This window comes from Aythya marila (genome assembly GCF_965140915.1).
Source record: "Aythya marila genome assembly, chromosome: 29".
NCBI lineage: Eukaryota > Metazoa > Chordata > Aves > Anseriformes > Anatidae > Aythya > Aythya marila.
In genome coordinates this window covers 2,497,730-2,521,155 of record NC_139070.1, presented here as the reverse complement: position 1 = coordinate 2,521,155, position 23,426 = coordinate 2,497,730, and the positions used below count along the sequence as shown (strand labels likewise).

The 23,426-nt window shown below is 69.5% G+C and overlaps 5 protein-coding genes across 6 annotated transcripts; all 5 read right to left on the bottom strand.

The window, feature by feature from the left end:
- Positions 1–1,743: 1,743 nt before the first annotated feature.
- On the bottom strand, positions 1,744–11,096 carry IGSF9 (immunoglobulin superfamily member 9). Its single transcript, XM_082780864.1, has 20 exons — positions 10,771–11,096; positions 10,349–10,534; positions 8,084–8,236; positions 7,662–7,813; positions 7,387–7,504; positions 7,142–7,283; positions 6,811–6,956; positions 6,584–6,726; positions 6,363–6,503; positions 6,153–6,269; positions 5,654–5,804; positions 5,394–5,517; positions 5,119–5,294; positions 4,760–5,010; positions 4,563–4,647; positions 4,004–4,174; positions 3,800–3,845; positions 2,358–3,491; positions 2,105–2,256; positions 1,744–1,940 (listed from the first exon to the last, which is right to left on the bottom strand). Exons 1-20 carry the CDS (start codon positions 10,826–10,828, stop codon positions 1,765–1,767), a joined length of 3,822 nt encoding a protein of 1,273 aa, XP_082636990.1. The 5' UTR covers positions 10,829–11,096; the 3' UTR covers positions 1,744–1,764.
- A 2,026-nt stretch (positions 11,097–13,122) lies between these two features.
- Positions 13,123–15,504, bottom strand: DUSP23 (dual specificity phosphatase 23). 2 transcript variants are annotated; one of them, XM_082780940.1, is made up of 4 exons: positions 15,416–15,504; positions 14,199–14,517; positions 13,413–13,594; positions 13,123–13,293 (listed from the first exon to the last, which is right to left on the bottom strand). In XM_082780940.1, exons 2-4 carry the CDS (start codon positions 14,460–14,462, stop codon positions 13,266–13,268), a joined length of 474 nt encoding a protein of 157 aa, XP_082637066.1. In that variant the 5' UTR covers positions 14,463–14,517; positions 15,416–15,504; the 3' UTR covers positions 13,123–13,265. The 2 variants fall into 2 exon arrangements, with proteins under 2 accessions (XP_082637066.1, XP_082637067.1); XM_082780941.1 differs by having other exon boundaries at positions 14,199–14,505.
- A 407-nt stretch (positions 15,505–15,911) lies between these two features.
- LOC309888542 (serum amyloid P-component-like) lies at positions 15,912–17,973 on the bottom strand. Its single transcript, XM_082780928.1, has 4 exons — positions 17,759–17,973; positions 17,454–17,544; positions 17,195–17,364; positions 15,912–16,721 (listed from the first exon to the last, which is right to left on the bottom strand). The coding sequence occupies exons 1-4, from the start codon at positions 17,820–17,822 to the stop codon at positions 16,126–16,128; spliced, it is 921 nt and encodes a 306-aa protein (XP_082637054.1). The 5' UTR covers positions 17,823–17,973; the 3' UTR covers positions 15,912–16,125.
- Positions 17,974–18,349: 376 nt separating this feature from the next.
- On the bottom strand, positions 18,350–19,465 carry LOC309888546 (serum amyloid P-component-like). The gene has a single exon (XM_082780932.1). The coding sequence runs from the start codon at positions 19,323–19,325 to the stop codon at positions 18,504–18,506; it is 822 nt and encodes a 273-aa protein (XP_082637058.1). The 5' UTR covers positions 19,326–19,465; the 3' UTR covers positions 18,350–18,503.
- ACKR1 (atypical chemokine receptor 1 (Duffy blood group)) lies at positions 19,465–22,997 on the bottom strand. Its single transcript, XM_082780922.1, has 2 exons — positions 22,733–22,997; positions 19,465–22,175 (listed from the first exon to the last, which is right to left on the bottom strand). The coding sequence occupies exons 1-2, from the start codon at positions 22,751–22,753 to the stop codon at positions 21,249–21,251; spliced, it is 948 nt and encodes a 315-aa protein (XP_082637048.1). The 5' UTR covers positions 22,754–22,997; the 3' UTR covers positions 19,465–21,248.
- Positions 22,998–23,426: the final 429 nt, after the last annotated feature.

The window sequence follows — 23,426 nt, the reverse complement described above, 5'->3', positions numbered from 1 at the left end:
CTTGGAGGCTCCACCAAAACAACAAACAAACCTCGGCCCCGCGCCACCGCCTGCGTCCGCAACGGGTGGCAGGGCCACCGCCGCAACGTCCCCGTGTCCCCAACCACCCCCCCCCCCCAGCACCCAAAACTCAAAACCCAGCCCCCCCCCGCCGCAAGCGAGGTGCCACCCTCCTCGGTAACCCCGTGGCGAGGACCCCAGCCCCACCGTGTCCCCCACCCCGCGGTGGCCACGGCCCCTGCTGCACCCATGGGTGCCACGTGGTTGGGTTCCCCCCCTCGTGTGTCCCCCCCCCCCCCATCATGGGTGGCCCCTGGGGATTCCCGGGGGGGTTCCCGGTGCCCGGGGGATGGCTGCGGGGACAGGGGCACGTGGCGGGGGGGGGCATGGGGGTGAGGGGACAAGGTGGGACATGGTGAGCCATGGGACAGGGGTGACACTGGGGGGGTGGGGACAAGGGTGGGGGTGATGTGGGGGTGCAAGAAGGGGGGGAGGGGTGGGGTGACAGCGGCAGGACCCTGGGGGTGACACAGGGGGGTAGGACCCGTGGAGGGGGGGGACAAAAGTGACAGAGGAGTGACACAGAGAGCAGGAGAGGGGTGGTGCAGGGGGGGGGACAAAGCACATGGGGGGGGGGACAGGCCTGGGGTGACATGGGGGGGGCACAGAGAAGGGGACAGGGGTGACGCAGGGATACTGGAGGGACAGTGGGAGGTGGCAGGGGGGTAATGGGGGGTGACACAGGGACAGGACCCTGGGGCAGGAGGGGGGGGGACCTGAAACAGACCCCCCCCGGGGTGAGGGGGGGGGCAGGACCACTGGGGGGACGCAGGGTTACAGGGGGTGACACTGGGGGACAGGGGGACACCCTGGGAGGGGCACCCCCTGGGGGACAAGGCTGGGGACACGGGGTGACACCAGGGAGGGTGGGGGTGACACCGGGGGGGGCACGGGGGACAGGCAGGGGGGACGTGGGGACGGGGGGGGGCGTGCAGGGGTGACACCGGAGTGACACTGGAGTGAAACCGGAGTGACCCGGGGGTGACGCCCGGGGGTGACGCCCGGGGGTGACCCGCGGTGACCGGGGGGTCACAGCCCCGGGTGCCCCCCACCGCCGCCCCCCCAAGCTCCGGGGGGGGGGTGACGTAGCTCCCCGGCCCCGCCCCCCGATGACGCGATCCCACGACATGGCCATATAAGGGAACGCGGCACGCAGGCCCCGCCCACCCCGCGAAGAGGCCCCGCCCCCCAGCCCCCGCCCATCCCGGCGGGGGGAACGGGACAGGACGGGGGGGGGGGGGGGGGGGGAAGCATCCGGAGCACCGGGAGCGGGAGGGGGGCAGCGGGAGGGGGGTGGGGGGTTACAGGGACCCCCCCCGGGGGGGGCACAGCAGGACCAGGGGGGGTAATGGGGATTTGGGGGGGGTAACGGGGATGGGGGGGCACCAGGATTTGGGGAAGGGTAACGGGGATGGGGGGGGGATAACAGGGATTTGGGGGGGGGCACTGGGATTTGGGAGGGATGCTGTAGGATCCAGGATGGGGGTGGGGGGGGGGGCACAGCCCCCTGGGGAGCCCAGGGGCTGGGGGCTGCATAGGGTGGGGGGGTCCCCATGCTGGGGGGGGGCACAGTGGGTGCATGAGCCCGCAGGGTGCGCTCACATCTCTTTATTCCCCCCCCCAACCCCAAACAAGGGGACACCGTGGGGACACCATGGGGACACTGTGGGGACAGGGGGGGGCCAAGTGCCCCCCCCCCCCCCTTTAGAGCAGCGTGGCCAGCTCGCAGCCCTCACCGCAGCCCCCGCGCCCCCCCGGCCTCTGCCGCCGCCGCTGCTGGGCCCCCTCCCTGCGCCGCCCGTGCTGGGGGGGGCCGCCCGGACCCCCCAACGCCTCCGCCGACACCGAGGTCACCGGCGAGGAGCCGCCGCCACCGGGCTCTGCGGGGAGAGAGGCAGCGTCCGGCCCCCGAGCGACACCCCCAGGGTGTCCCCCCCACCCACCCCCAAACCCTACCAGGTGCCTCCAGGTCCCCCCCTATCCCCAAAAGGCGGTGGTGGCCGGGGGGGGGCATGTGATAATAGGGGGGGGGGGTCTCACTCACGCTGCTGCTGCCGCTCGAGGTCCCGGAGGGCGATGGTGGAGAGGGGCCGGGGGGGGGCTGCGGCGCGGTAGAGCTGCAGGGCGGCCAGGAGGTCGGAGGCCAGCGTCACCTCCGCGTCCCACTCGTAGCTCTCGTCCACCGAGGTGTCCCTCCTGGGGGGGTTACAAGCTTTAAGGGGGGGGTCCCATCACCTGCCACCCCCTCCCCGTGGCACGCTGTCACCCCCCCGTGTCTCCAAGGAGCGCATCCTCACCTCTTCCCCGCGCCGCTCAGGGCTGGCTCCGTGCTCACCTTGCCCTCCTGCCAGCTGCCCCCGTCCCCCGGGGGGGTACCGGGGCCGGGCCCCCCCAGGGACGGTGCCAAGGAGGGGGGGCGCAGGAAGGAAGTGCTGCCCCGGCCGCTGCTCTGGCTGGTCAAGCTGCCCCGTGGCAACTTCTCCGGGGGGGGCACATCCCCAGTTTCAGTCCTGCTGCCGGGGGGGGCACCACGGTGGGTCGGTTCCTGGGGGGCTTGCCAGGCGGGGGGGCCCGGCAGCGAGGCCTTGGCGGGGCCCAGGGGCAGCTTGGGGGGCTGCAGGAGGGTGGCGGCGGGGGGGGCCGCGGCCTTGGCACATGGGTCCGTGCAGTCCGGCCCCCCCCCGGGGTGCTGGGGGGGAGTGGGGGGCTGCTGCGGGGGGTCCTCGGGGGGGGGCCAGTCGCCGTCCACGCACATCTCCTTAAAGAAGGGCAGGCTCAGGTACTGCAGGATGCCGCTCGGGGCCGGGGGGGCCGCGGCAGGCTGGGGGCTGGCGGCGGCCGGGGTGGGGGGGCCCTGGAGGGGCAGCGAGTCCCAGCGGGTGCTGGGGGGGCCGGGGCTGTAAGGCAGAGTGGCGGCGGAGGCCACGGGGCTGACGTCGACGATGCACAGGGCGGCCGCTTCGGCCACGGGGCTGCTGCTGCCGTAGCCGAAATAACGGCCCCGACGGCGGCCGGAGGGTGCGGGGGGGTCCCCGGGGGGCCGGGGTCGTAACGCCACCCCCTGATGCCAAACGGGCTCCTTCTCCTCCTCCTCCTCCTCCTCCTCCTCCTCGTCATCCGGTTGGGGTCCCCTGGGTGCTGGGGGGTCCCGGGGCGGGGGGGCGAAGGCGCTGTCCTTCTGGGTGGTCTCCACCACGAAGCGGCCGTCGGGGCCGCGGCGGATGCGCTCCAGGGGGCCGGGGTCCCCGCCGTGCTCCCCGAGGTGGCTCTCGTAGACGGTGTAGCCGGATCCGGCCCCGGCGATGCTGAGCCCCAGGCTGGTGCCGGCTTTTTCGCCCCAAAGCAGCGCCCGGCGCAGGCTAGGGCAGGGGGAGGGCTGCAGCTTCAGCTTGCTCGCCACACCGGCCGGGCTACCAGCGCCGTGAGAAGGGCTGGAAGGAAACGGGCAAGGGCTGCGGGATCCCCGTAGCGGCTCGTTTGGACCCCCCCCCATAATTAGGGGGCTCACATCGGGCATCCCCCGGGCGGTGCCGTGCCCTGCAGGACGTGGCAGCACTGCTCCGGGTGCTCCCTGCTTGCTTGCTTTGGCCACGAGCCCCCCTCAAGGGGAAAGCGGAGCACCCGTGGGTGCCCCGAGCCTGGCCCTGCTCCCGGTTCCTGCCCCAAGCCAGTGCATGGATGATGATGATGATGATGATGATGATGGGGGGGGGGGGAAGCGTGGCATGGCATGACTTACTGCGGAGCAGGGAGCTTCTGGCTGGGGGAGAAGACGAGCGGTGGATCTGGAAGGTGATGAGAACACACGGGGATCGCACGGCGAGCGACGCATGGCGATGAGGAGGAGGCGAGAGGAGAGGAAGGAGATGGCAGCCACCCCCCCGCAGCCCCCCTGGCCCCATCCCCATGGCTTGAGCCCCCCCCGGGAGACGCTGGCTCTTACCTTGCCTTCGCTTCTGGATGCGCGCGGCGCGCCGGCGGTTCATGATGCAGGCGGCCACGGTGCTGAAGATGACGGCCACGCTGAGGAAGCAGATCCCGCCGATGACCCCGGCCAGCACCGGCTGCGGGAGCAGCTCGGGGAGCTGGGTGCGGGACGGGTACACCTCCATGCCTGTGCCGGATGGGAGACGGAGCTGGGGCACCCGCTCAGCACCCCAGAACAGCCTCCAGCACCCCAGAGCGGCCTCCAGCGCCTTGATGGCACTGCAGAGGGGATGGCAAAGCCTCGGGGGGCTTCAGGGGGACCTGCAGCCTCTGCCCCCAAGGGTGCTGGCAGCAGGGACACCAGGCAAGGCTCCCCTGCCACCCAAAACCAAAGCCACACAAGAGATGTGCACATGGATGAGCGCTCCCGCAGTGCCTGATTCTCAGGATGCAGTCCCCGGTCTAGTTTTGGGGCTGGAACCCCTAAAAGGGGATTTTCGTTTAGGGCAAACGCCTCCCTCCCTCGGTTCCTGCCTCCCAGCTGGAAGAGCGGGCGGGCGCAGCGCAGCCCCTACCTGCCGTGGAGACGTTCACCGTGTTGCTGGGGTCGCTGATGTAGCTGCCCGCGAAGGCCACCAGGCGGAACTCATAGAAGGCGTCCTGGGGGGGGGGGGGGCGAGCAGAGCGCCGTCAGCCTCACCCCCACCTCTCTGCATCCCTGCGGAGAGCCCGGCGAGACCCCCAACCCCTCCCCGGCCACGCAGCACCTCACCTTGATGAGCCCTGGCACCAGCACCTGGCTCTCCGTGCCGGGGATGGAGCGCTCCAGCACCTCCCAGCCGCCCTTGTCCTGCCGCAGCTCCAGGGCGTAGCCGCTCAGCGCCACCGAGAGCTGGGCCGGGGGCTCCCAGCGCAGCAGGACCCCCCGCGACGTCTCGTTGGCGCTCAGGGCCTGCGGCGGGGACAGGAAGACGTGCACGGTCATGGCCGGCGGCTCCGGAGGCACTGTGGTCACTGGGAAGCCTGGGGAGAAAGGGGACGCTGGCACGGGTGGCGTGGGGAGGGAGAGCGGGGTGGAAACCGGAGCTTCGGGGGAGTTTTGGGGGGGGCTACGAGGCACCCTGCTCTTACCCCTGGGCACGGAGGTGACGATCTGGCTGAAGGGGCCGCTGCCCAGTTTGTTCTGGGCCAGGACGCTGAACTGGTAGCTGGTGTCCGGCTGCAGGTTCTCCACCAAAAGGTGCTGAGCCCCCGGTGGCACCGAGAGCGACACCCAGTCGTGGTGGGCGCGGGGCGGCTGCTTCGCCCTGCGGGGAACGGGGGGAGCCCTGAGCACGCGGCCGAGGGACGCCGAGGGGCTGGGGGCCACCCGGTGCCACCCTCCTACCCCCCCGGGGGGGACTCACAGCGGCGTGTACCAGACGCTGAACCTCTGGAAGTAGCCCCCGTCAAAGCCGGGCTCCCAGGAGATGTTGGCCGCCAGCAGCAGCGGCAGCACGGAGACGTTGGTGACGGCGTGGGGACTGGTCCCTGGCACCCAAAGGAGAAGAGAAACCGCATGGGACGGGGGCAGCTCGGATAACCAAAGCCCAGGAGCGTTTCCAGACCTTCCACCCCCCCCAATTTTCGGGGCTCGGCACCCACCGACGCCGCCCCCACCACTCACCCAGGACGTGGACCGAGGTGGCGGTGCTGACGCTGGCCACCGGGTTGGTGGCTGTGCACTCCCAGCGCCCGTGCTGCTCCTTGACCAGGGGATGGAAGACCAGGCTGCCGTTCCCATCCACCTGGGCACCAATCTGCCCTGTGCTGCCCACCTGCGGGGCAGGGACACCCTGATCATGCTGATATCAACATCCCAATCCTTTGTCCCCATCCCAATCCCTTGTCCCCGTCCCCATCCCCTGTCCCCATCCCCATCCCCTGTCCCTGTCCCCAGTGCCTCCGCAGTGACCCCACAGCCCCCAGACCCTCGCAGGACCTTGATCCACCCCCCTGGGGCCGATTCGGACACAGAGGGGCAGGATTTTGCCCTCATTTCCTACAAAACCAAAGGCGACACCAGCAAAACTCCCCTCCCGTGGGACCCCAGGGCTTCCTGCGGGGACAAGGACCCGGGGACTACCCACGCGATGATGTCCCAGGACACCCAGTGTGCTCCTTACCTTCCCCCAGGTGATGGTGGGTGGGGGGTCCCCGTGGGCCGCGCAGGGGACCACCAGCTCCCGGCCCACCTCCTGGAAATATTCCTCCTTGGGGCGCACGGTGAAGGCGGGGGGGTCCTGCAAGAGCCACGCACGGTGCTGGGGACGGTGGCGGGGACACGGGACACCAGAGTGTTGTGTCCCCCGTCCCCCCCCCCAGTCTCTCCCCACCTTGAGCAGGACGCGGGTGGGCCGGGAGGCGCCGGCGGTGCCGTAGCTGTTGTAGGGGGTGCACGTGTACACCCCCAGCGCGTCGTCGTTCCCCGTGGTGATGACGATGGAGCCGTCGGGTCGCGCCGACCAGCCGGGGAGCTGGTGGGAAGGGCGTGGGGGTGATTTCGGGGGGCTGCGGGGTGCAGGTGAAGGGGTGGGGGGGCCGTGGGTGGCCGTACCTTGCCCAGCTCCAGCGGGCGCCCGTCCCGCGTCCAGCTGACGGAGAGCAGCGGGGGGTTGGCCCTGGTGGGGCACCGGATCACGCCCCGCATCCCCTTGGGCAAATGGGTCTCCGGGAGCATGGTGGTCACCTGCGCCGGATCTGGGGGGAAGGGGGGACACGTGGGGTGCTGGGAGGGCGCTGGGGATCCTGTAGGGGCCGATGGGGGCACCCCCGGGCTCTTACACAGCACCGTGACGAAGGCTGAGGCTGAAGGTGGCTTCCAGAGCCCGTTGCTGGCGACGCAGGTGTATTTGCCGGCGTCGTCCGGGGTGGCTCGCTGCAGCAGGAGGCTCCCGTCCACCAGGATGCGCACCCGGGCCTGGAGGTGGCTGCAAGGGGAGGAGAGGGTGGGAGTGAGGGTGGCAGCAGGCACCCGGGATGGGTGAAAGCTCTCCGGCACGCACCGTGCCCCAGCGCAGCCGTTGGGGATTCGGCGAGGTCCCCGCGCCTCCGACGGCCACCAGGAGCCCGCGGCCACCTCGGTGCCACCCCCGGCACCACGTCCCCGCCCTACCTGAGGTGGAAGACGTTGCTGCTGCCCTGGAACCAGGTGTAGGTGAGGTTCCCCGGGTACGCCTCGGCCTGGCACGCCAGAAAGGCATCCTGAGAGATGTTAACGGTGACGTTCTGCGGCGGCACCACGATGACGGGCGGCCCTGCAGCAGGGGGGGGGGGACACGGGGGGACAGTGAGGGGCCTGGGGACCGTGCCACAGACCCCGTGATGCCGCCAGGGCTCGGCGAGCGGCCCCGCTCCTACCCTGCACGAGCACGCGGGTGGTGTGGGTGATGGTGCCCTCCTTGCTGGTAGCGTGGCACGTGTAGGTGCCCGCGCTGGCGCGCTCCACCACGGCGATGCTCAGCGTCCCGTTCCTCACCTGCAATGTCACCGGTGGCCACCGAGGCTCTCAGGACCGTGGCCCCGTGGCCAGGGCTCGCTCTCCAGCCACGTGGAGAGCGTCGCTGTGCCTCCTGAGACTCGCCCCCCGACCCCAAAGTTCCCCCTGGGGGATGCTGGCACTTCGCCGTGCTCACCTGCACCGCGTCCCCGCTCTGCACGGCCAGGTCGCTCCGCTTCCAGATGACCACGGGCTGGGGGTTGCCGACGGCCGTGCAGGTGAGGCTCAGCGCCTCCCGGTCCCGCACCTCCACGAAGGCTGGGGGGGTCTCCAGGAAGGTGGGGGGCGCTGCAAAGGCAAACACAGACCCTCGGTCTTGGGAACGAGCCGATCCAGCCCCAGCCCCACCAGCTGCAGCTCCTCCTTTGCCGGGGGGACAACCAAATCCTCCCCCTGTCCTCACTTCACAAAGCCAAGCAGAGCAGGCGCAGGCACAGGGCGCACCACGACCGCTCCCCCACCCCAAATTCAGCTCTCAGACCAAGCTCAGCACCCCGAGAGCAGCACAGGGCAGGGCAGGCAGCAGCTTGGGCTCGTGCTGGCAGCTCCAACCCGTACCGTTGACGGTGAGGTGGATCCAGGTGCCGTTCTGGAAGTCGGCGTCGGCGCTGGGCCGGTCGAGGAAGAGCACGCGGCACTCGTACCAGCCCTGGTCCTCGGCACGCAGCAGGTCGATGCGCAGCGAGGCGCCTTCCTCGATCCGCACGCGACCTGCCGAGCCAGAAATGTTTGCCCCAAGCAGTTTGGGGACGTCCCCGTGCCCGGGGCCACCACCTCCGCAGAGCACCCGCCCACGCAGGGGCCTCCCTGCTCCCCCAAAGCCCTTGGGCTGGCAGCAAAACCCCTCCCCGGTGCCTTCTGGCACCCGCAGCCTCGGCTCGGATCTCCCCCGGGGCTCCCCCCTCGGGAACCCTGCTCAGCCCTGGCACCTTCCCGCTCCTGGAGGTGCTGTGGGGTCTGGATGAGCCCCTCGCCTGCTCTGGGGGTACCAGGGGGCTGCCTAATGTGGGGGAGCTCGCCCCAAGCCGGCCCCTCTGGTGATGATGATGATGATGAGGAGGAGGATAAGGACCTCAAGCAAGAGCGAGAGCAGCCCCCTAATCCCCCGGGCTATTATCAGAGCCTTAATCGGCTCAGGCATGCAGCAGGCAACAGGCTCAGCACCACCGGGGTGCGCTCAGCACCGTGGCACCCCCAGACCCCGCTGCACCCCCGGCTCAGCCCTCTGCGTGCCCTCACCCGAGGCGGCCCCTTGGGACCGCGGGGCAGGGCCACGGTGGTGACCAGCACCCAAAGGTGCCCGGGAGCAGCACCTTTGCCGGGGTTTCCCTCAAATCAAGTTTTTTTGGAACACCCCCAACAGCCCCAGCCGGAGCTGGGTGTCCCCACAGGTCCCCACACGGGTGCTGCACCCGGCCAGACGAGCCCAGTGAGGAGGAGGAGGAAGAGGAGGAGGAAGAGCGGCAGGACCCGGCAGGCTGGTCGGGCAGGGCGGTTTGGGGACGGGATCGGCGCAGAGACGCGTTGTGCGGACGCAGCACAGCAACACGTGCTCCCCAAGTTTCTTCCACCCCCCCCAAAAAAAAATCTGCTTCTCTGGGGGCTGATGGACGTAGCCGGGTGCCTTCGGCCTCATCCTGCGCCCGCAGCTCCAAGCGGCAGCGTGAGGGCCCCGAGCCCTGGGCCCCGCAGGCTGCTGAACAAAGGTCCCTTTGGCAGGGCTCCGAGAGCCCTGGGGACGCCCCCAGCCTCTCCCTAATCCCCCCCTCGCCGGCCCCAACCCCTCCTCCTCCTCGCCCAGCGCCCGGCCGATAACAAAACCCCAGAAAAAAAAAAACAACAAAACCGCCGCCGCCCTCCCGCCCCGCATCCCCCAGCGCCTGGCAACCGCCATTCAAAAGGGGACACAAAGGGGACGCGGCGGCTGGGGACCACCGGCACCAGTTGATGGCAGAGGGGGGGGAGAAACGGCCCCGTCGCCCCCCAGGGACACGAGGGGCTTTCAGGGGCGCAGCCCACCCTCGTCCCCGAGGTGTCCCCAAAGTGCCTGGGTGACACAGGTGGCGGTCAGGGGCTTCCTGGGTGACACCTGAGCCGCTTTGCCTGCTCCGAGCTCTCGGCTGCGGGGCTGAGCCTGGGGGCCCCTTGCCTGACCCCAGATCCCCCCATGGGGAGGATCGAGGGCCAGCTGCCACCCTGCAGCCCCCCTCTGTAGGGTCCCCGTCCCCTCCGTCCCCACCGCCAAGCCCGGTGGCAGCACCCCGGGGTGCCGGTGGCACCGTCGGGGACACGGCTGGGGGCTGGCGGGACGCGGGGAGGGCGCAGCAGGATGGGGCCGAGCCCTTTGTGCCCGGGGGAAACCTGAGATCCCGCATGTAACGGGAGCCGGGGGGCCCCCGGGAGGCAGGTGCCGAGGATTTGGTGTCACCGCGAGGTTTGGTGTCACCGCCGATCCCACGGAGCCACCCGGGAAGGTGCTGGCAGTGGGGAGCACCCCAAAATTGCTCCTGCCCCGTGCTGGCGGCTCCTTCCTCACCCCTACCTGTGGCCGGGCTCCACCTGCGGCACATTTTTTTGGCAGTTTCGGCCGCCGAGGCCGGATCCCGTCGGACCGGGCCCCCCCCCGTTTGGCCCCGAGCACCCGGTGGGGGCGAGGAGCGGCCTCCCACGCCGCGGCCCCGCTTGGCCCCAAATCCCGGCCCCGCCGAGTGGCTTCACCCAAATCCCTTCCCCGAGCACGGCTCGCTCGGCCGAGGGGTGCAGGGTGGTGAAGCCATCCCGAGCGGGGTGCCCGGTGCTCCCGGTGCTCCCGGTGCCACTCACCGAGGTACTCGGGGTCGACGCGGGGCGAGTAGAGGCCGAACTTGATGAAGATGGGGAGGACGAAGCCGACGCGCACCCACTCGATGACGTAGAGCGGCGGGCGGCTCTGGCGGGCGCCCAGCAGGTCGCAGCCCAGCACCGCGCTGTCCCCGACGCGGCCCACCACGGCCCCGCTCGGCCCGCTGCCTGCACGGGGCACCGGGGACACCGGTAACACCAGTAGCACCAGTGGCACCGGTAACACCGGTGGCACCAGGAGCACCGGTGGCACCGCACCCCCTCTTCCCATCCCGTCCCGTCCCGTCCATCCCCTCCCATCTCACCCTGTCCGGTCCCATCCATCCCATCCCATCCCATCCCATCCCATCCCGGTCCCCGGTTCCCAGTCCCGGTTCCCGGTTCCCGGTCCCCGCTCCCCTTACCCTCAGCCCCGGTGCCGGCGAGCAGGCTGAGGAAGGCCGCACGTAGCCACCACCGCATAGCCCAGCTCCCCGGCCCGCTGCTCCCGGTGGCGGCGGGGACAGGCGGCCACCGAGGGGCGGGCGGGGAGATCACCGGGCACCGGCGACCGGTTACCGGCTGCCACCGGGGGTCAGGGCCGGAGCTCGGCAGGGCTCGGCCGGGCTGCCCGTGGCGCTCTGGCCCCGAACCGGGGGGCGCTGGGGGCTCCTCATGCCCGCCCCGGGCCCCGCGGCTCCGCTCCGCGCCCCGCGCCGCCGCCACCGGGCGGCCGCCGCCAAAGCCACGGTGGTGGGCGGGGCGTGAGCAGGCCCCGCCCCGCCGCGCTGCCGATTGGCTGTCGGCTCGGCGACGGGCGGCCAATAGCGGGGCGGGGAGGGGAGGAGGGGACGCGGGGGGTGATGGGAGGTGTAGTTCTGGGGGGTGGGGATGGGGATGGAGGGGACAGGGGTGGGTGACACGGGGTGGGACACGGGTGGGTGGCATTGGTGGGTGATAGGTGGGTGACACGGGTGTGGACACCAGTGTAGGACATGGGTGTGAGACACTGGTGGGTGACATCAGTGGGTGGCACTGGTGTGGGACACTGGTTTGTGACTGGTGGGTGACTGGTGGGTGACATTGGTGGGTGATAGGTGGGTGACACGGGTGTGGACACCAGTGTAGGACATGGGTGGGTGACACCGGTGTGTGGCACTGGTGTGTGACTGGTGTGGGACACTGGTGTGGGACATGGGTGCGTGATACTGGTGTGTGACACTGGTGTGTGGTGGGTGACACTGGTGGGTGACACTGGTGTGTGCCATGCCTTGCCACACCACATCCAGCCCTGTGCCGGGGACCCCCCCCACATGCCACCCCATGGCACACCCGTGACCGCCACCAACCCCCGGCCGCCCCCCGTGACCGCCCCCACCCCGGGGCTCTCCCCGTGCCCTCTCGCACCCCGGCCGTCACCCCTCTAATCCCCTCCTCACCCCGTCCCCTCCGGCCACCGGAGCCATGTCCCCGCGGGGCTGAGCCGGAGCTGGGCCACCCGCCAGCCCCAGGGGCTCTGCTACTGGGGGCACTGGTGTGGGGTCACCCCCCTGTGTCCCGGTCCCCCCGGTGCTGCCTGGCCACGCGTGGCCGTGCTGGGTCCCGCTCGGCGTCACCGCTCGGGGACGTTGGTGCTGAGCCCCCTGTCCCGACCCCATCCCCGGGACGGGGGTCCTCCCGTGCCCCCCTTTCGGCCAGTCCCGGCGCGGCCCCCGGCGCACGGGAGACTATTAAGGCCAGAGCTAAAGTGAGATTTGTTCAAGGCAGTAATTCTGCGGGTAAGCTGCTTTCCGGCACCTCGCAGCCCCATGGGAGTCCTGCGGCTCCCTGGGCTTAGGCACCGTGGTTGGACCTTGCTGCCCCGTCCCCGTCCCCTTTCGTGTCCCCAAATCCTCCACGTGGGGCCTTTGCCCCCCCCCCTCGCCACAGCCACTCGTGTCCCGGGATGGGGCCAGGCAGTTGGGTGACCCCAAATGTCCCTTGTCCCCATGTGGTGCTGCAGGCCATGGTGTCACCCACGGGGGACAGACACGGACGGTCCCCGAGACCCCAACCCGGGGTGCAGGGTGGCACCGAGGGCAGCTCTGTGCCACTTTGGGGTGCCCGCGTCCCCACAGCCACCCTCCTCCCATCCCTGCTGGCTCCCACCCCAACTGCCCCAAGCCACCACCCTCGCGTGTCATTTCTGGGGGATGATAACGGCGTTTTGGGGTCTCAGGGGGATATCTGGGGATGCTGGGGCTGCCTGGTGGAGGTGACAGCCCCCCAGGCCCCCCACAACCTTCCCAGTGGGGGCTGTGCCGGTACCCGGTGCGTGCCGGGCGCTCCCGGCCATGTGCCCCGCGCGCGGGAATGGGGACGGTGACGCTTCTGGCACTCCGGATTTAAGTGCCACCAAGGTTAGGAGCAGCTGAGAAGAGATTTTCAGGATTGGGCTTTTGGACGGAGATGCCTAAATTCCAGCTAAGCTCCCGTTTAAGCGTCCACGTCCTGGGCCGGCCCTGGGGCGCTGACGTGGCCGCACGGCATCGCCGCTTTGGCGAGCGACCAGCTCCGGAGCTCGAGGGATTGAGACCCGGGACGGGGTCCCCACAGCACCTCAGGGTGCAGCCGCAGGCGTCCCCAACCCTGGGGCGCCCCGAGGAGGCTGTCGGGGGGTGCCTGGGGATGGAGGTTTGGTGCCGTGGCGTTGGGGGATGGCACCAGGTCGCCTGGATAGCTGGCGCAGGGGGGTCCCCGGTTGCAGCAGGGGTTGTGTTTGAGCCACGAGGTGGAAAGAAGCCACTGAAAAGTCCTTTAATAGGGGGGGGACAGGGTGGATGGTGGCACCGCAGGGCTGGGCAAGGCTCCCCCAGGACATCAGCGCGAGCATCTCCTTCCACCTCCATCCGGCACACGCTGCTCGGGGAGAAACTCCAGCTCACGCCTCCTCGGTGTCCCTTCCAGCGCTGTGCGGCGAGGCAGATCCGTGCAAAATTTGGGCTTTCAGACCCCACAGCCGGGCCTGCCGTGGCTCTGCGGCACAGGAAGCCCCCCTGGGGGGTTGGGGGGGGGGGGCTGCACCTACCTGAGGTGCTGGTGGAACTGGATGACGGCTTGCTCCTGCTCCCGTGTCTCGATGGAGCCCGGCCGCAGCCTGCGGATCTCCCGGATGGCGGCGGCGCCGCTCAGCGCCTGCGCCTTCACCAGGTAGCACGCCAGCATGGTGCCCGTCCGCCCGTGGCCCAGCAGACAGTGCACGGCCACCGCCTGGCCGGCGCAGCCGTGAGGGCCTCGCCTGCCACTCGGTGTCACCTCCACCCTGGTGTCACCTCTGCATTGGTGTCACCTGCACCTTGGTGTCACCTCTCTCTTGGTGTCACCTCCATCTTAGCATCACCTCCCTCTTAGTGTCACCTCTACCTTGGAGTCACCTCCCTCTCGGTGTCATCTACACCTTGGTGTCACCCCTCTCCTGGTGTCACCTACACCTTGGTGCCACCTCCGCTTTGGTGTCACTTCCCTCTCGGTGTCACCTATACCTTGGCATCACCTCCTGCTGGTGTCACCTCCACCTTGGTGTCACCTCCCTCTCAGTGTCACCCCCCTCTTGGTGTCACCTCCACCTTGGCATCACCCCCCTCTTGGTGTCACCTCCCTCTCGGTGTCACCTCCACCTTGGTGTCACCTCTACCTCGGTGTCACCTCCCTCTTGGTGCCACTCACCCTGGCATCACCACCCCATACCGGTGCCACCTACATCACCCCCTGGGCATCACCCCCTGGGCATCACCTCCCTCTTGGTGCCACCTCCCCCCCGGTGCCACCTCCCTCCTGGTGCCACCCCCTTGCTGTCACCCCCTTCGGGCCGTACCTCCCCGCGCCCGTTGGCCTCCTCCACCAGCTGCAGGAAGCTCTGGATCTGCCCGGGCGTCGGGGGGCTGAAGTCGGGCACGCGGATCCGATGGAGCTGCACCGCGGGGCAGCAGCCGTGGTGGGGGGGGGGCCGCTCCGACAGCGACACCAGGTGCCGCACGCCCTGGCCCAGCAGGAACCGGTAATGCCCCGGTTCCCGCGGCATCGCCAGCCCCGCCAGCCGCCCCTCCGCCACCCACGAGAAGTTGGGGGGCTCCACCATCGCCTGCGGGGACTGGCACCGGGGGCCAGAGCTGCCGCGCGCCCTGGGGAGGGGGCTGGGATGGGGAACCCTGGTCAAAATCTGGGGACCCCCCTGGCCATGACCCCCCTGCACAACAGGGAGGGGACCCCCGGGTTATGCCCCCCAGGACCCCCCAGTTCCACAGGGCTGGGACCTCCAGGTTATGCCCCCTAGGACCCCCTGGCCATGACCCCCCAGCACCACAGGGCCAGGACCCCCACGCTATGCCCCCTAGGACCCCCCAGACAGACCCCAAGATCCCAGGCCCCCCCAGGAGCCCAGAGCAGGGCCCCCCAGGACCCCCCCAGACCCCAATCAGGCTCCCTAGGACCCCCCGGCCATGACCCCCCAGCACCACAGGGCTGGGACCCCCAGGCTGTGCCCCCTAGGACCCCCCGGACAGACCCCAAAATCCCAGACCAGGCCCCCCAGGCCCCCAACCAAGCTCCCTAGGACCCCCCCACCCCAGGACCCCCAACACCCCTAGCCCAGACCCCCCCAGGACCCCCAGCCGGGCCCCTCAGCCCCCCTGCCCATGCTCTCTGCCCTACCCCAGCCCCCTTCCAGCCCCCCCAGCCCCCCAAAACCCTGCAACCCCCCCCCCCAAACCCCCCAGGCCAACCTCCCCCAGCCCCCCCCCCCACACCCCCCCCAGCCCCCCGGGCCGGCTTCCCCAGAACCCCCCGGACCCCCCCAACCGGGCCCAGCCCCCCAAGCCCCCCCTGGACCCCCTCCCGGACCCAATTTTGCTTATTCCGGCCCCAAAAGGGCCCCTGCCCCCCCCCCCCCCCCAACGCCCAGGCCCGCCCCCGCCGCAGGCCCGGCCCCGCGGCCTGCTCCGACCGGGGGCCCCCGCACCGGGCCCGGCCCCCTCCGGAACGGCCCCGGGACCCCCCCCAGCGCCCCCCCCCCCCCCCCGGGCCCCGCCGTACCGGGGAGGCCGCTCCGGGGGGGGTGGCGGAGCCGGGGCCCGGCAGCGGCTGCAGGGAGCGGAGCCGGCACCGGGAGGTGGCGGCGGCGGTGCCGGGGCTGCAGTGACCCGGGGGGGGGCACCGGGGAGCTGCCCCCCCCCCCGGGACACCGGGACACCGGGGCTGGCCCCCCCCCCAGGGACACCGGGACACCGAGGACGACCCCCCCGGGATGTCGGGACACCGGGACTGCCCCCCCCAGGGACACCGGGACCCCGGGGTTGCCCCCTCCCGGTGCTTTGCCCCCACGTAGCTGCCATCTCCGTGTCCCCCCCCCCCGGTCCCCTTTGTCCCCAACCCCGGTGGCCCCCCCCGGTTGGGAAGCCCCCGTTCAGCCCTGCTCCATTCGTACTCATGGAGGGGACACAGGGGGGTTGTCCCCGGGGTGGGACAAGGGGGGCACCTCTCCTGTGCCCCCCCCCCAGGGATAAAATCCCCCATGGCCACTGCTTTTCAACCCCGTTTCTTCATTTATTTGGTGCTGGGTGGTTACACAGTGGTGATGGGGAGGGGGACATGGGGATGGGGACATGGGGACGGGGATGGGGACACTGGGATAGGGATGGGGATATTGGGGTGGGGATATTGGGATGGGGACATGGGGACATGGGGACACACGACCCCGGTGGCCATCGCAGCCCGCTCGGGGCAGGGCAGGGCTGGCCCTGGGGTCACCCCTTGAGGTACACCTCGCCGTGGATCTTGTAGGGCAAATTCCTCCAGCCGAAGATGGGGGCGGGCGAGGGGCTGTTGTACATAGCATCCCTCACCTCCCCGGTGGTCAGCTCCCTGTCCCACATGTAGACGTCCGAGATCTCCCCGACGAAGGACTGACGGACGTCAAAGCCCCCCCCAAAGTTGTCCTGCTCCTGCCCCAGCAGGATCACGGCCTCGGCGCCCACCGCGTAGTCCTTCTGCAGCCCCTTGCGGGGCCAGGGCTTCCCGTTGAGCCAGAAGCGCGCGATGCCGGTGGGGGACTCCCAGCTGGCGCAGGCGTGCTCGCTCTCCGAAAAGCTCTCGGGGACGCGGAAGGTGACAGACTGGCCCCCCACGTAGAAGCGGTACTCGGTGGGTTTGGGCTTGGAGAGGAGGATCTCGTTGTCCTGCGCCTTGGTGGCGTAGGAGAAGAGGCTGTGGGGCCGCGTGAGGTCGGTGTAGGAGCGCAGGCACACGGTGAAGTTGAGCAGCGGCTGCTCCGGCTTCGCCCGCAGCACCACGTAGGAGTCCTTGGTCTCCCGCGGGAACACGAAGACTTGGTTCACCAGGTCTGGGAGAGGGGACAAAGAGGTGGCTGCTCCTGGCACCGGGATGGCATCCGGCCAGATCCACCCCGGGGGAAACGGGGTGGTGAAGTGCCAGCAAGGAGGGCACCGCCAGACCCCGGGGTGGCCTCCACCACCAGACCTTGAAGTGGCCTCCACCACCAGATTTAGAGGTGGCCTCCACCACCAAACCCAAGGATGGCCTCCACTACCAAACCCAAGGGTGGCTGTCACCACCAGACCCCCGGATGGCCTCCACCACCAGATCTAGAGGTGACCTCCACCACCAGACCCAAGGGTGGCATCTACCACGAAATCCAAGAGTGGCTGTCACCACCAGACCCCGGGGTGGCCTCCACCACCAGACCCCGGGGTGGCCTCCACTGCTGACAGCAGCCACACGCGGGCTTCTGATGCAGGGCGCCAGGGGCACGCGGTGACAGCTTGTCCCCAGCCACCCCCTCGGTCCCCTCCCTACCGTTTATCCACAGGTCGTAGGTGGCCACAGCGGTGCCCCGGGGGCCGGTGGCCGTGCAGGTGTAGGTGCCCAGGTGGGACTCGTTGAAGGAGCTGAAGATGAGGACGTTGCTCTGGCCTTTCTGCAGGGGCTCCCGGCTTCCTTTCTTCTCCCACAGGAACTCCTTGACGCTGAGTTGGGGGTCACTTGGGGGTGGGGGGGGGACACCCCGGGGGTGGCCGAGCTGTGGGGTTGGGGGTGGGGGGGGGACAACCCTTACCTGGCGTCCCCAGTGACCTCGCAGGACAGCATCAGCTGGTGGTACATGGTGGGTGCTGGCGGGTAGGGCTGGATCCAGGCGGTCATTTTGTCTGCAGCACCCAGGCACAGGGACTGGGCTGGGTGGGGGGACACCCCCCAGGCCCCCCCCACCCCCACGGACAGCCCCACGTCCCCCTGTGTCCCCCCTCTTGCGGTCCCCAGCGTTGCATCCCCACTGCCTTCCCCCCCTGATGCACCCCCCACCCCATCCCCTCTCCCTATGGGACCCGGGGGGGGCTCCTGGCGCAGCCCCTCCACCCCTACCTTCCAGGACAGCGAGGCCGAAGAGCCCTACAAGGACGAGGAGGCAGAGCCACGGTGTCCCCATGTCCCCACGCACCCCCCGAACCCAGGCACCGGCACCACTGTGGGGGATGAAGGGGACCCGAGAGCCACCGTGCCGCGTCCCCGGGGGCCGAAACCCTCCCTGGACGGGGAGCAGAGCGCTGTGGTGTGATGTCTGCGCCCAACCTTTGTCACCAAGTGCTTGGGGACGTTGACCGCTGCGGCGGTGTTTGCTGAACGCCTTTGGGGACTGGTTTGCTTCAGGGGTCGTGGCCTTGGTGAGCTGGCGGGGAGCCTGGGGACATGCATGGGGACAGGGGACGTGGCCCTGGGGGCTTGCCCCGAGCCTCGTGTGCCCATCCCAAATCATTCCTGCTATTCCAGGTGTGTGCCAGCCCCATGGATCCGTGCCCTTCGGTTACTGCTACAGCCCCCCGACACGTCCCGCAGCCCTGGGGAGCTGCCCAAAGCCCCCCCCAGCCCCCCTTTAACCCCCCACATCCCCAGGAATTTATTTCTGCTCACACCCATCCCATCATCCTCGCACAGAGAAGCTCTTGTGTTGCTGCTGGTTTATTTGATTTATTTATAATACTGGAAGGGGACGAACTTGGGTGTCACCGGGGCAGCACGAGGGGGGAGTCGGGCAGGGAAGGGGCACCCCTGGGTGACTCTGCCAGGCACGAGGGGACAGCGAGGGGACAGCGGGGGCTGAGGTGGGCTCTCAGCGCCCCAGAACCTCCCGGAGCCGCGGTTTCACCACCACGTCCCCCTTGGTTTCGTAGCTCAAGCTCCTCCAGGCCAGCAGGGCGGGCGGCAGGCGCAGGGACTGGTAGGCGGCTCGCATCTTGTCCGGGGACAGCCCCGTGTCCCACAGGTGGACGTCGGCCAGCTCGCCCGTGAAGGAGTTGTAGACGTCGAAGCCCCCCCCGAAGGCGTCCTGCTCCTGCCCCAGCATGATCACGGCCTCGGCGCCCACCGCGTAGCCCCGCTGCAGCCCCTTGCGGGGCCAGGGCTTCCCGTTGAGCCAAAATTCGGCGATGCCGGTGGCCGACTCCCAGCTGGCGCAGACGTGCTCCCAGTCCCTGCGGCTCTCGGGGACGCGGAAGGTGACGGACTTGCCCCCCACGTAGAAGCGGTACTCGGTGGGTTTGGGCTTGAAGAGGAGGATCTCGTTGTCCTGCGCCTTGGTGGCGTAGGAGAAGAGGCTGTGGGGCCGCGTGAGGTCGGTGTAGGAGCGCAGGCACACGGTGAAGTTGAGCAGCGGCTGCTCCGGCTTCGCCCGCAGCACCACGTAGGCATCGCTGGGGTCGGTCCGGAAGACGAACACCTTTCGGTAGAGGTCTGGGAGTGGGGGGGGTGACAGAAGGGATGTGGTGGTCTCCGAGCCAACCCCCCTGGGGGATGTCCCCGCTGTGCCTTTGGTGCTCCAGCATCCCCCAGAAGGCTCCCAGAGCTGGCCGGGGGCATCGGATGGGGCTGAGCCACCGCGGTGTCCCCAGGGTTGGGGATCTGGATGGGACCCCCTTGGCTGCCCCCCATTCATGCTCCCACACCCCAGGGCTCTTCGCTCCCTGCTCCTCACCCCGGTGCCAGCCCTGGTCCCCCCGCTGTCCCCCTACCTTCCTGGGCGGTGACACCGCTGAGGCCAGCGAGGACGGCGAGCCACAACCGTAGGCTGCCCATGGTGCTGGGTGCGGCGGTGGGTGCTGGCACCCAGGGGTTTATCGGCTGCCCTGGGTGGGAGGGAAGCGGCGTCCCCCAATCCCAGCAGCCTGGCACGGCCCGGAGGGGGCGATTTCACGCTGTCATGGGGCCACGAGACCCTGCGTCACCGCCGGCACGGGGCTCCCCTGGAGCCGTGCCCTGGGCGCGTGCCCCGGTGCAGCTTCGGGCCACCGCAGCCCCGGGGAAAACTTCCCAAATTTGAGCCCAAAGGCGCCCGTTGCCCCTCGTCTGCGGCTCTTGGCCACGTCCCTGGGCTCTGCTGGCCCCATCCCTGCATCGAGGCCAAAGGGATGGAGGCTGGGACTGGAGCCGTGGGCAGCAGGTGGCAGAAGAAACCGCGGCAAACCCGAGAGGCTGAGGGTCTGCTGCAGCCTTGGTGTCCTCCGAGGGTGTCTGAGCATCCTCCCAGGGTGTCTGTGTGTCCTCCCAGGGTGTCCGTGTGTCCTCCTCAGAGGGTGGTTGAGGCTGGGGGTCAGTCTGATCGGGGAGCTGGAGGATTTCACTGCTGTGGGGATGGCCGGGGGGATGCACGAGGATCCAAACCCGTCCCCAAACACCCCCAGGGCAGCCTGAGACATGGCATGAAGGCACTGGAGGAACCAGGGGGGGCAGCGTGGGGGCAAATTGGGCTCGGCAATGAAGGTGCAGGGCTGGGGGTGGAGGTCTGGGCTTGGGGAGCGAAACCGCGCTGCACCCGGCTGCGGGCACCTAACCCCTTTTTGGGCTCAATCTCCCTTATTTTAACAGGGACACCCCCAGCCCCTCGGGGGTCAGATGCTGGGTGCTGGTCCCTGGGGGTGGCTGGGGCCCCCCGGTGCCTTTCCCTGCTCTCCCCACACCCCGAGCTGCTCCAGCTCCTTGCCAGGCTCTTTGGCACCCACGCGCCTCGTGACCGTGGCCATCCCTAATGGGAATGGATGAGCCCCGGCCAAACGCCTCCAGCTCCAGACATAAATCACCCGGCTTCCTGCTAACAACCCGGGGAGAGCGGCTCCAGCCTCGTTAACGTCTCCCCCTAATTTGAAGGCACGAGGAGCGGCCGGAGGTGATGGATGGCGCTGCAAAGCCGGCGCTCACCGGGGCCGGGCATCCTCAGGAAGCGCTGCCCTGTCCTGCCCCGTCCCCCAGGGCCTCATCCCGGCCACCTCCGTGTCCAGCAGCTTTCACTGGAAGCCGACGGCGTGGGCAGCAGCAGGGGAGGGTGAGGATGGGTGTGGAGCATGGGTTTTGGGGACCCCCCCTCACCCCATTAAAGCGGGCCCCGTGTACGGCTCTGGCAGGCTCATTTATTGCAGATAATCTCCCCCGGGTGATCACAGACAGGGCGTTCGTCTCGGCTTATGGGGAGAGAGCCAATAATCCCCCGTCGGTGCCGCCCGTGGGGATAAAACACCGCTGCTGCTGCTGCCCTTTCTGCTGGGGCTGACCCCTCCCGAGGGGCTGCGGGCACCCCGGGGACACGGCCGTTGTGCAAATCGGGGTGGCTGGCCCCAAACGGGGTGGCTGTGGGTGCTGAGAGCCCGGTGATAACCCCCAAAAAGGAGCACGATGGAGCTGGTGGCCACGCTGAGGCTTTCTCTTGGCTCTGCTGGTGGTCAGAGGTCAGGAGGAGAGGGTGCCGGGGGGACAATGCCACCCACGGGTGGCAGAGGACCAATGTCACGCACGGGGAACTGGGCTCTGCCAGCCCCCTGGGGATGGTGCCGGGGTCCAGCTGCTGGTTTTGGGGTGCCGGGGGTGCTCAGAAGCCGCCATCAGCGCCCACCTTGCGGTGGCAGAGCCCGGTGGCCAGCAGCACGGCGGGCGCCAGGCAGCAGTGCAGCACCCCCAGCGCCTCGCACAGCCCCAGGGCGTAATCAAACCTCTCGAAGATGCTGCAGGTGTACCGCAGCACCTCGGCGTACAGGAGGAAATCCACGGCCAGCCCCACGCCGTAGGGCGCCCAGAGCACGAAGAAGAGCCAGCTCGCTCCAACCCCGGACCCCCAGCCCCCTCCTCGCCCCCCGCGGAGCAGCGTGGCCACCAGCAGCGCGGCCGGCAGCAGCAGGAAGACGCAGAGGCACGAGGTCAGGTGCAGCAGGTAGACGGGCGAGAAGATGTCGACGTTTCGGCGGATGCAGCTCGCCTCCGGAGCCGCCACCGTGCCGCCGGCGAGCGCGGCCGGCACGGCCAGCAGCAGCGCCCCGAGCCAGATGCATGCAGCCAGGCGCTGGCTGCGGGGCTCCCAGCGGCTCCAGACGCCGCTGCAGCACCCGCTGGCCACCAGCAGCCCCTGGGCGAAGACGCTGCAGTGCCACAGCAGCTGGGTGACCTTGCAAGCCCCCGCGCCCAGCCGCCAGCCCTGCGCGATGCCCGCCGCCACCGCCGGCAGCAGCGCGGCGAAGAGCCCGGTTGCCACCGCCAGCTGGGCCACCAGGGCTCGGTGGTGTGGCCACGTGTGGGGACACTTGGCCAAGGCCACCAGAAGCCCACCGGTGGCCAGGGCGGCGGTGACGCAGGTGGTGGCCAGGAAAGCGGGGGCTGCGCGCTGGAAGAAGGGGCAGTAGGCGTTGTGGCAGGGCTCGGAGGCGGTGTAGTCCACCAGGTAGTCCTCGTTGATGGTGAAGTTGCCCAGGAGGTCCAGCAGGTCCGCGTCCAAGAAGGTTTCGTTCTGCAGGACTTTGGGGCTCTGAGGAGGAGATCGGGGGGGTGTCAGGTGCCCCCACGGCTGTGGGATGGCATCTGAAATGTCCCCTCTGATGGCCAGGGGGGGGTTGTCCTGCTCTGGAGCTGCCACCCAAGCGTGTGTGGGGACGGCTGGCGCATCCGCCTGCGGCATTTATCGGGGAGGGACACCCTGGGCGCAGGGGTCTGCCCAGTGCTGATACCTCGGGGCTGTGGGCTTGGCCACAAGGTGCAGGAAAACCCAAATTTCCTTACAGCCTCCGAGGTTGGTGCGAAGCCAATGGTGCTGTCTGTAAGTGAGCATTTCCCAGCTCCGAGACTCAGCACCCTGCACCCACCAGGTTTGGGGGAGATGGGCAGGGGCACTGGGGGTGCTGGGAGGTGCTGGGGCAGTGCAGGAAGGGAAAAGCTCAGCAGACGTGGGGAAAAGCTGGAAGTGGGCTCACCTCGAGATGCTTCTCTTTGAAATTCAGAGAAAACCGCCCGCTCCGAGCACCCAGCAGGATGGGAAAGGGGTGGAAGATGGGGAGGGGAAGCAGCGGGGCAGGGAGAAGCACTCACCACTGGGATGCAGTTGCCCATGATGTGTCCCCCGGGCTGTTAACTGCTCCTCCGGGCGCTGCGAGGAGTGGCTCAGCTCGGCCACGCGTGCTCGCCGGTGGGCACCGTGCGCCCTTGCACGCCGGTGCGCGCTCACCCACGCGCGCTCTCCGGTGGGTGCTGCGCACGCTGGCGCACGCGTTCCTGCTCGCTCCTGCTCCTCCGGCTCCACGGGGATGAAGGACTGCGGGGCCGAGATAAGGGCTGCCTCTGATAACTGCTCCCTCCCCACTTTGGCTGGGGAGGCCAGGGTGAATGTTCAGGACGCCAGGGGTGAAGGAAACGGGCGGCCACCGCTGCCGGTAAAACCGGTGAGCTGCCAGCGTGAGCAATTTCTCGAGCAGGAAATGATAATTTCTTGGCAGAACGACTCAAGTTCACTAAGGAATTTTGTTTACCGGTGCCCCGTGCGGATGCTCCTGTTGCTGGGTGGAAAACCCCCACCCCAGGGTCACCAGCCCCATGCTGGGGTGCAGGATGCAGGGGATGCCAGATCCTGCGGGGGACCTGGGGTCACCCTGTGGCACCAGGGGCTGTCACCCACCCCTGTGCCGGGCTCTGGTGGCACCGGGTGGCCCTGGGGACCTTTGTGCTTGGTGGGAGCATCCTTAGGGGGGGCTGAGGAGGTGGGCTGGGGGTAGGGGCTGAGGGGGTC

Bases quoted from the DNA above. Each gene is read 5' to 3' on its own strand.
- LOC309888546 (XM_082780932.1), bottom strand. From the start codon at position 19,325: ATGAATGGGGGGCAGCCAAGGGGGTCCCATCCAGATCCCCAACCCTGG.
- DUSP23 (XM_082780940.1), bottom strand. From the start codon at position 14,462: ATGGTGGAGCCCCCCAACTTCTCGTGGGTGGCGGAGGGGCGGCTGGCG. The intron at 13,595-14,198 runs GTACGGCCCGAA...TGCGCCGGCCAG, and splicing joins AGGCCAACGGGCGCGGGGAG to GCGGTGGCCGTGCACTGTCT. The intron at 13,294-13,412 runs GTAGGTGCAGCC...CTCGCCGCACAG, and splicing joins CAGTTCCACCAGCACCTCAG to CGCTGGAAGGGACACCGAGG.
- ACKR1 (XM_082780922.1), bottom strand. From the start codon at position 22,753: ATGGGCAACTGCATCCCAGTG. The intron at 22,176-22,732 runs GTGAGTGCTTCT...TCTCCTCCTCAG, and splicing joins TGGGCAACTGCATCCCAGTG to AGCCCCAAAGTCCTGCAGAA.
- IGSF9 (XM_082780864.1), bottom strand. From the start codon at position 10,828: ATGCGGTGGTGGCTACGTGCGGCCTTCCTCAGCCTGCTCGCCGGCACC. The intron at 8,237-10,348 runs GTGAGTGGCACC...CTGGCTCGGCAG, and splicing joins CGTCGACCCCGAGTACCTCG to GTCGCGTGCGGATCGAGGAA. The intron at 7,284-7,386 runs GTAGGAGCGGGG...CCCCTGCTGCAG, and splicing joins CACCCGCGTGCTCGTGCAGG to GGCCGCCCGTCATCGTGGTG.
- LOC309888542 (XM_082780928.1), bottom strand. From the start codon at position 17,822: ATGGGGACACCGTGGCTCTGCCTCCTCGTCCTTGTAGGGCTCTTCGGC. The intron at 17,365-17,453 runs GTAAGGGTTGTC...CCCCCAACTCAG, and splicing joins GAGGTCACTGGGGACGCCAG to CGTCAAGGAGTTCCTGTGGG. The intron at 16,722-17,194 runs GTAGGGAGGGGA...CCCCTCTCCCAG, and splicing joins CTACGACCTGTGGATAAACG to ACCTGGTGAACCAAGTCTTC.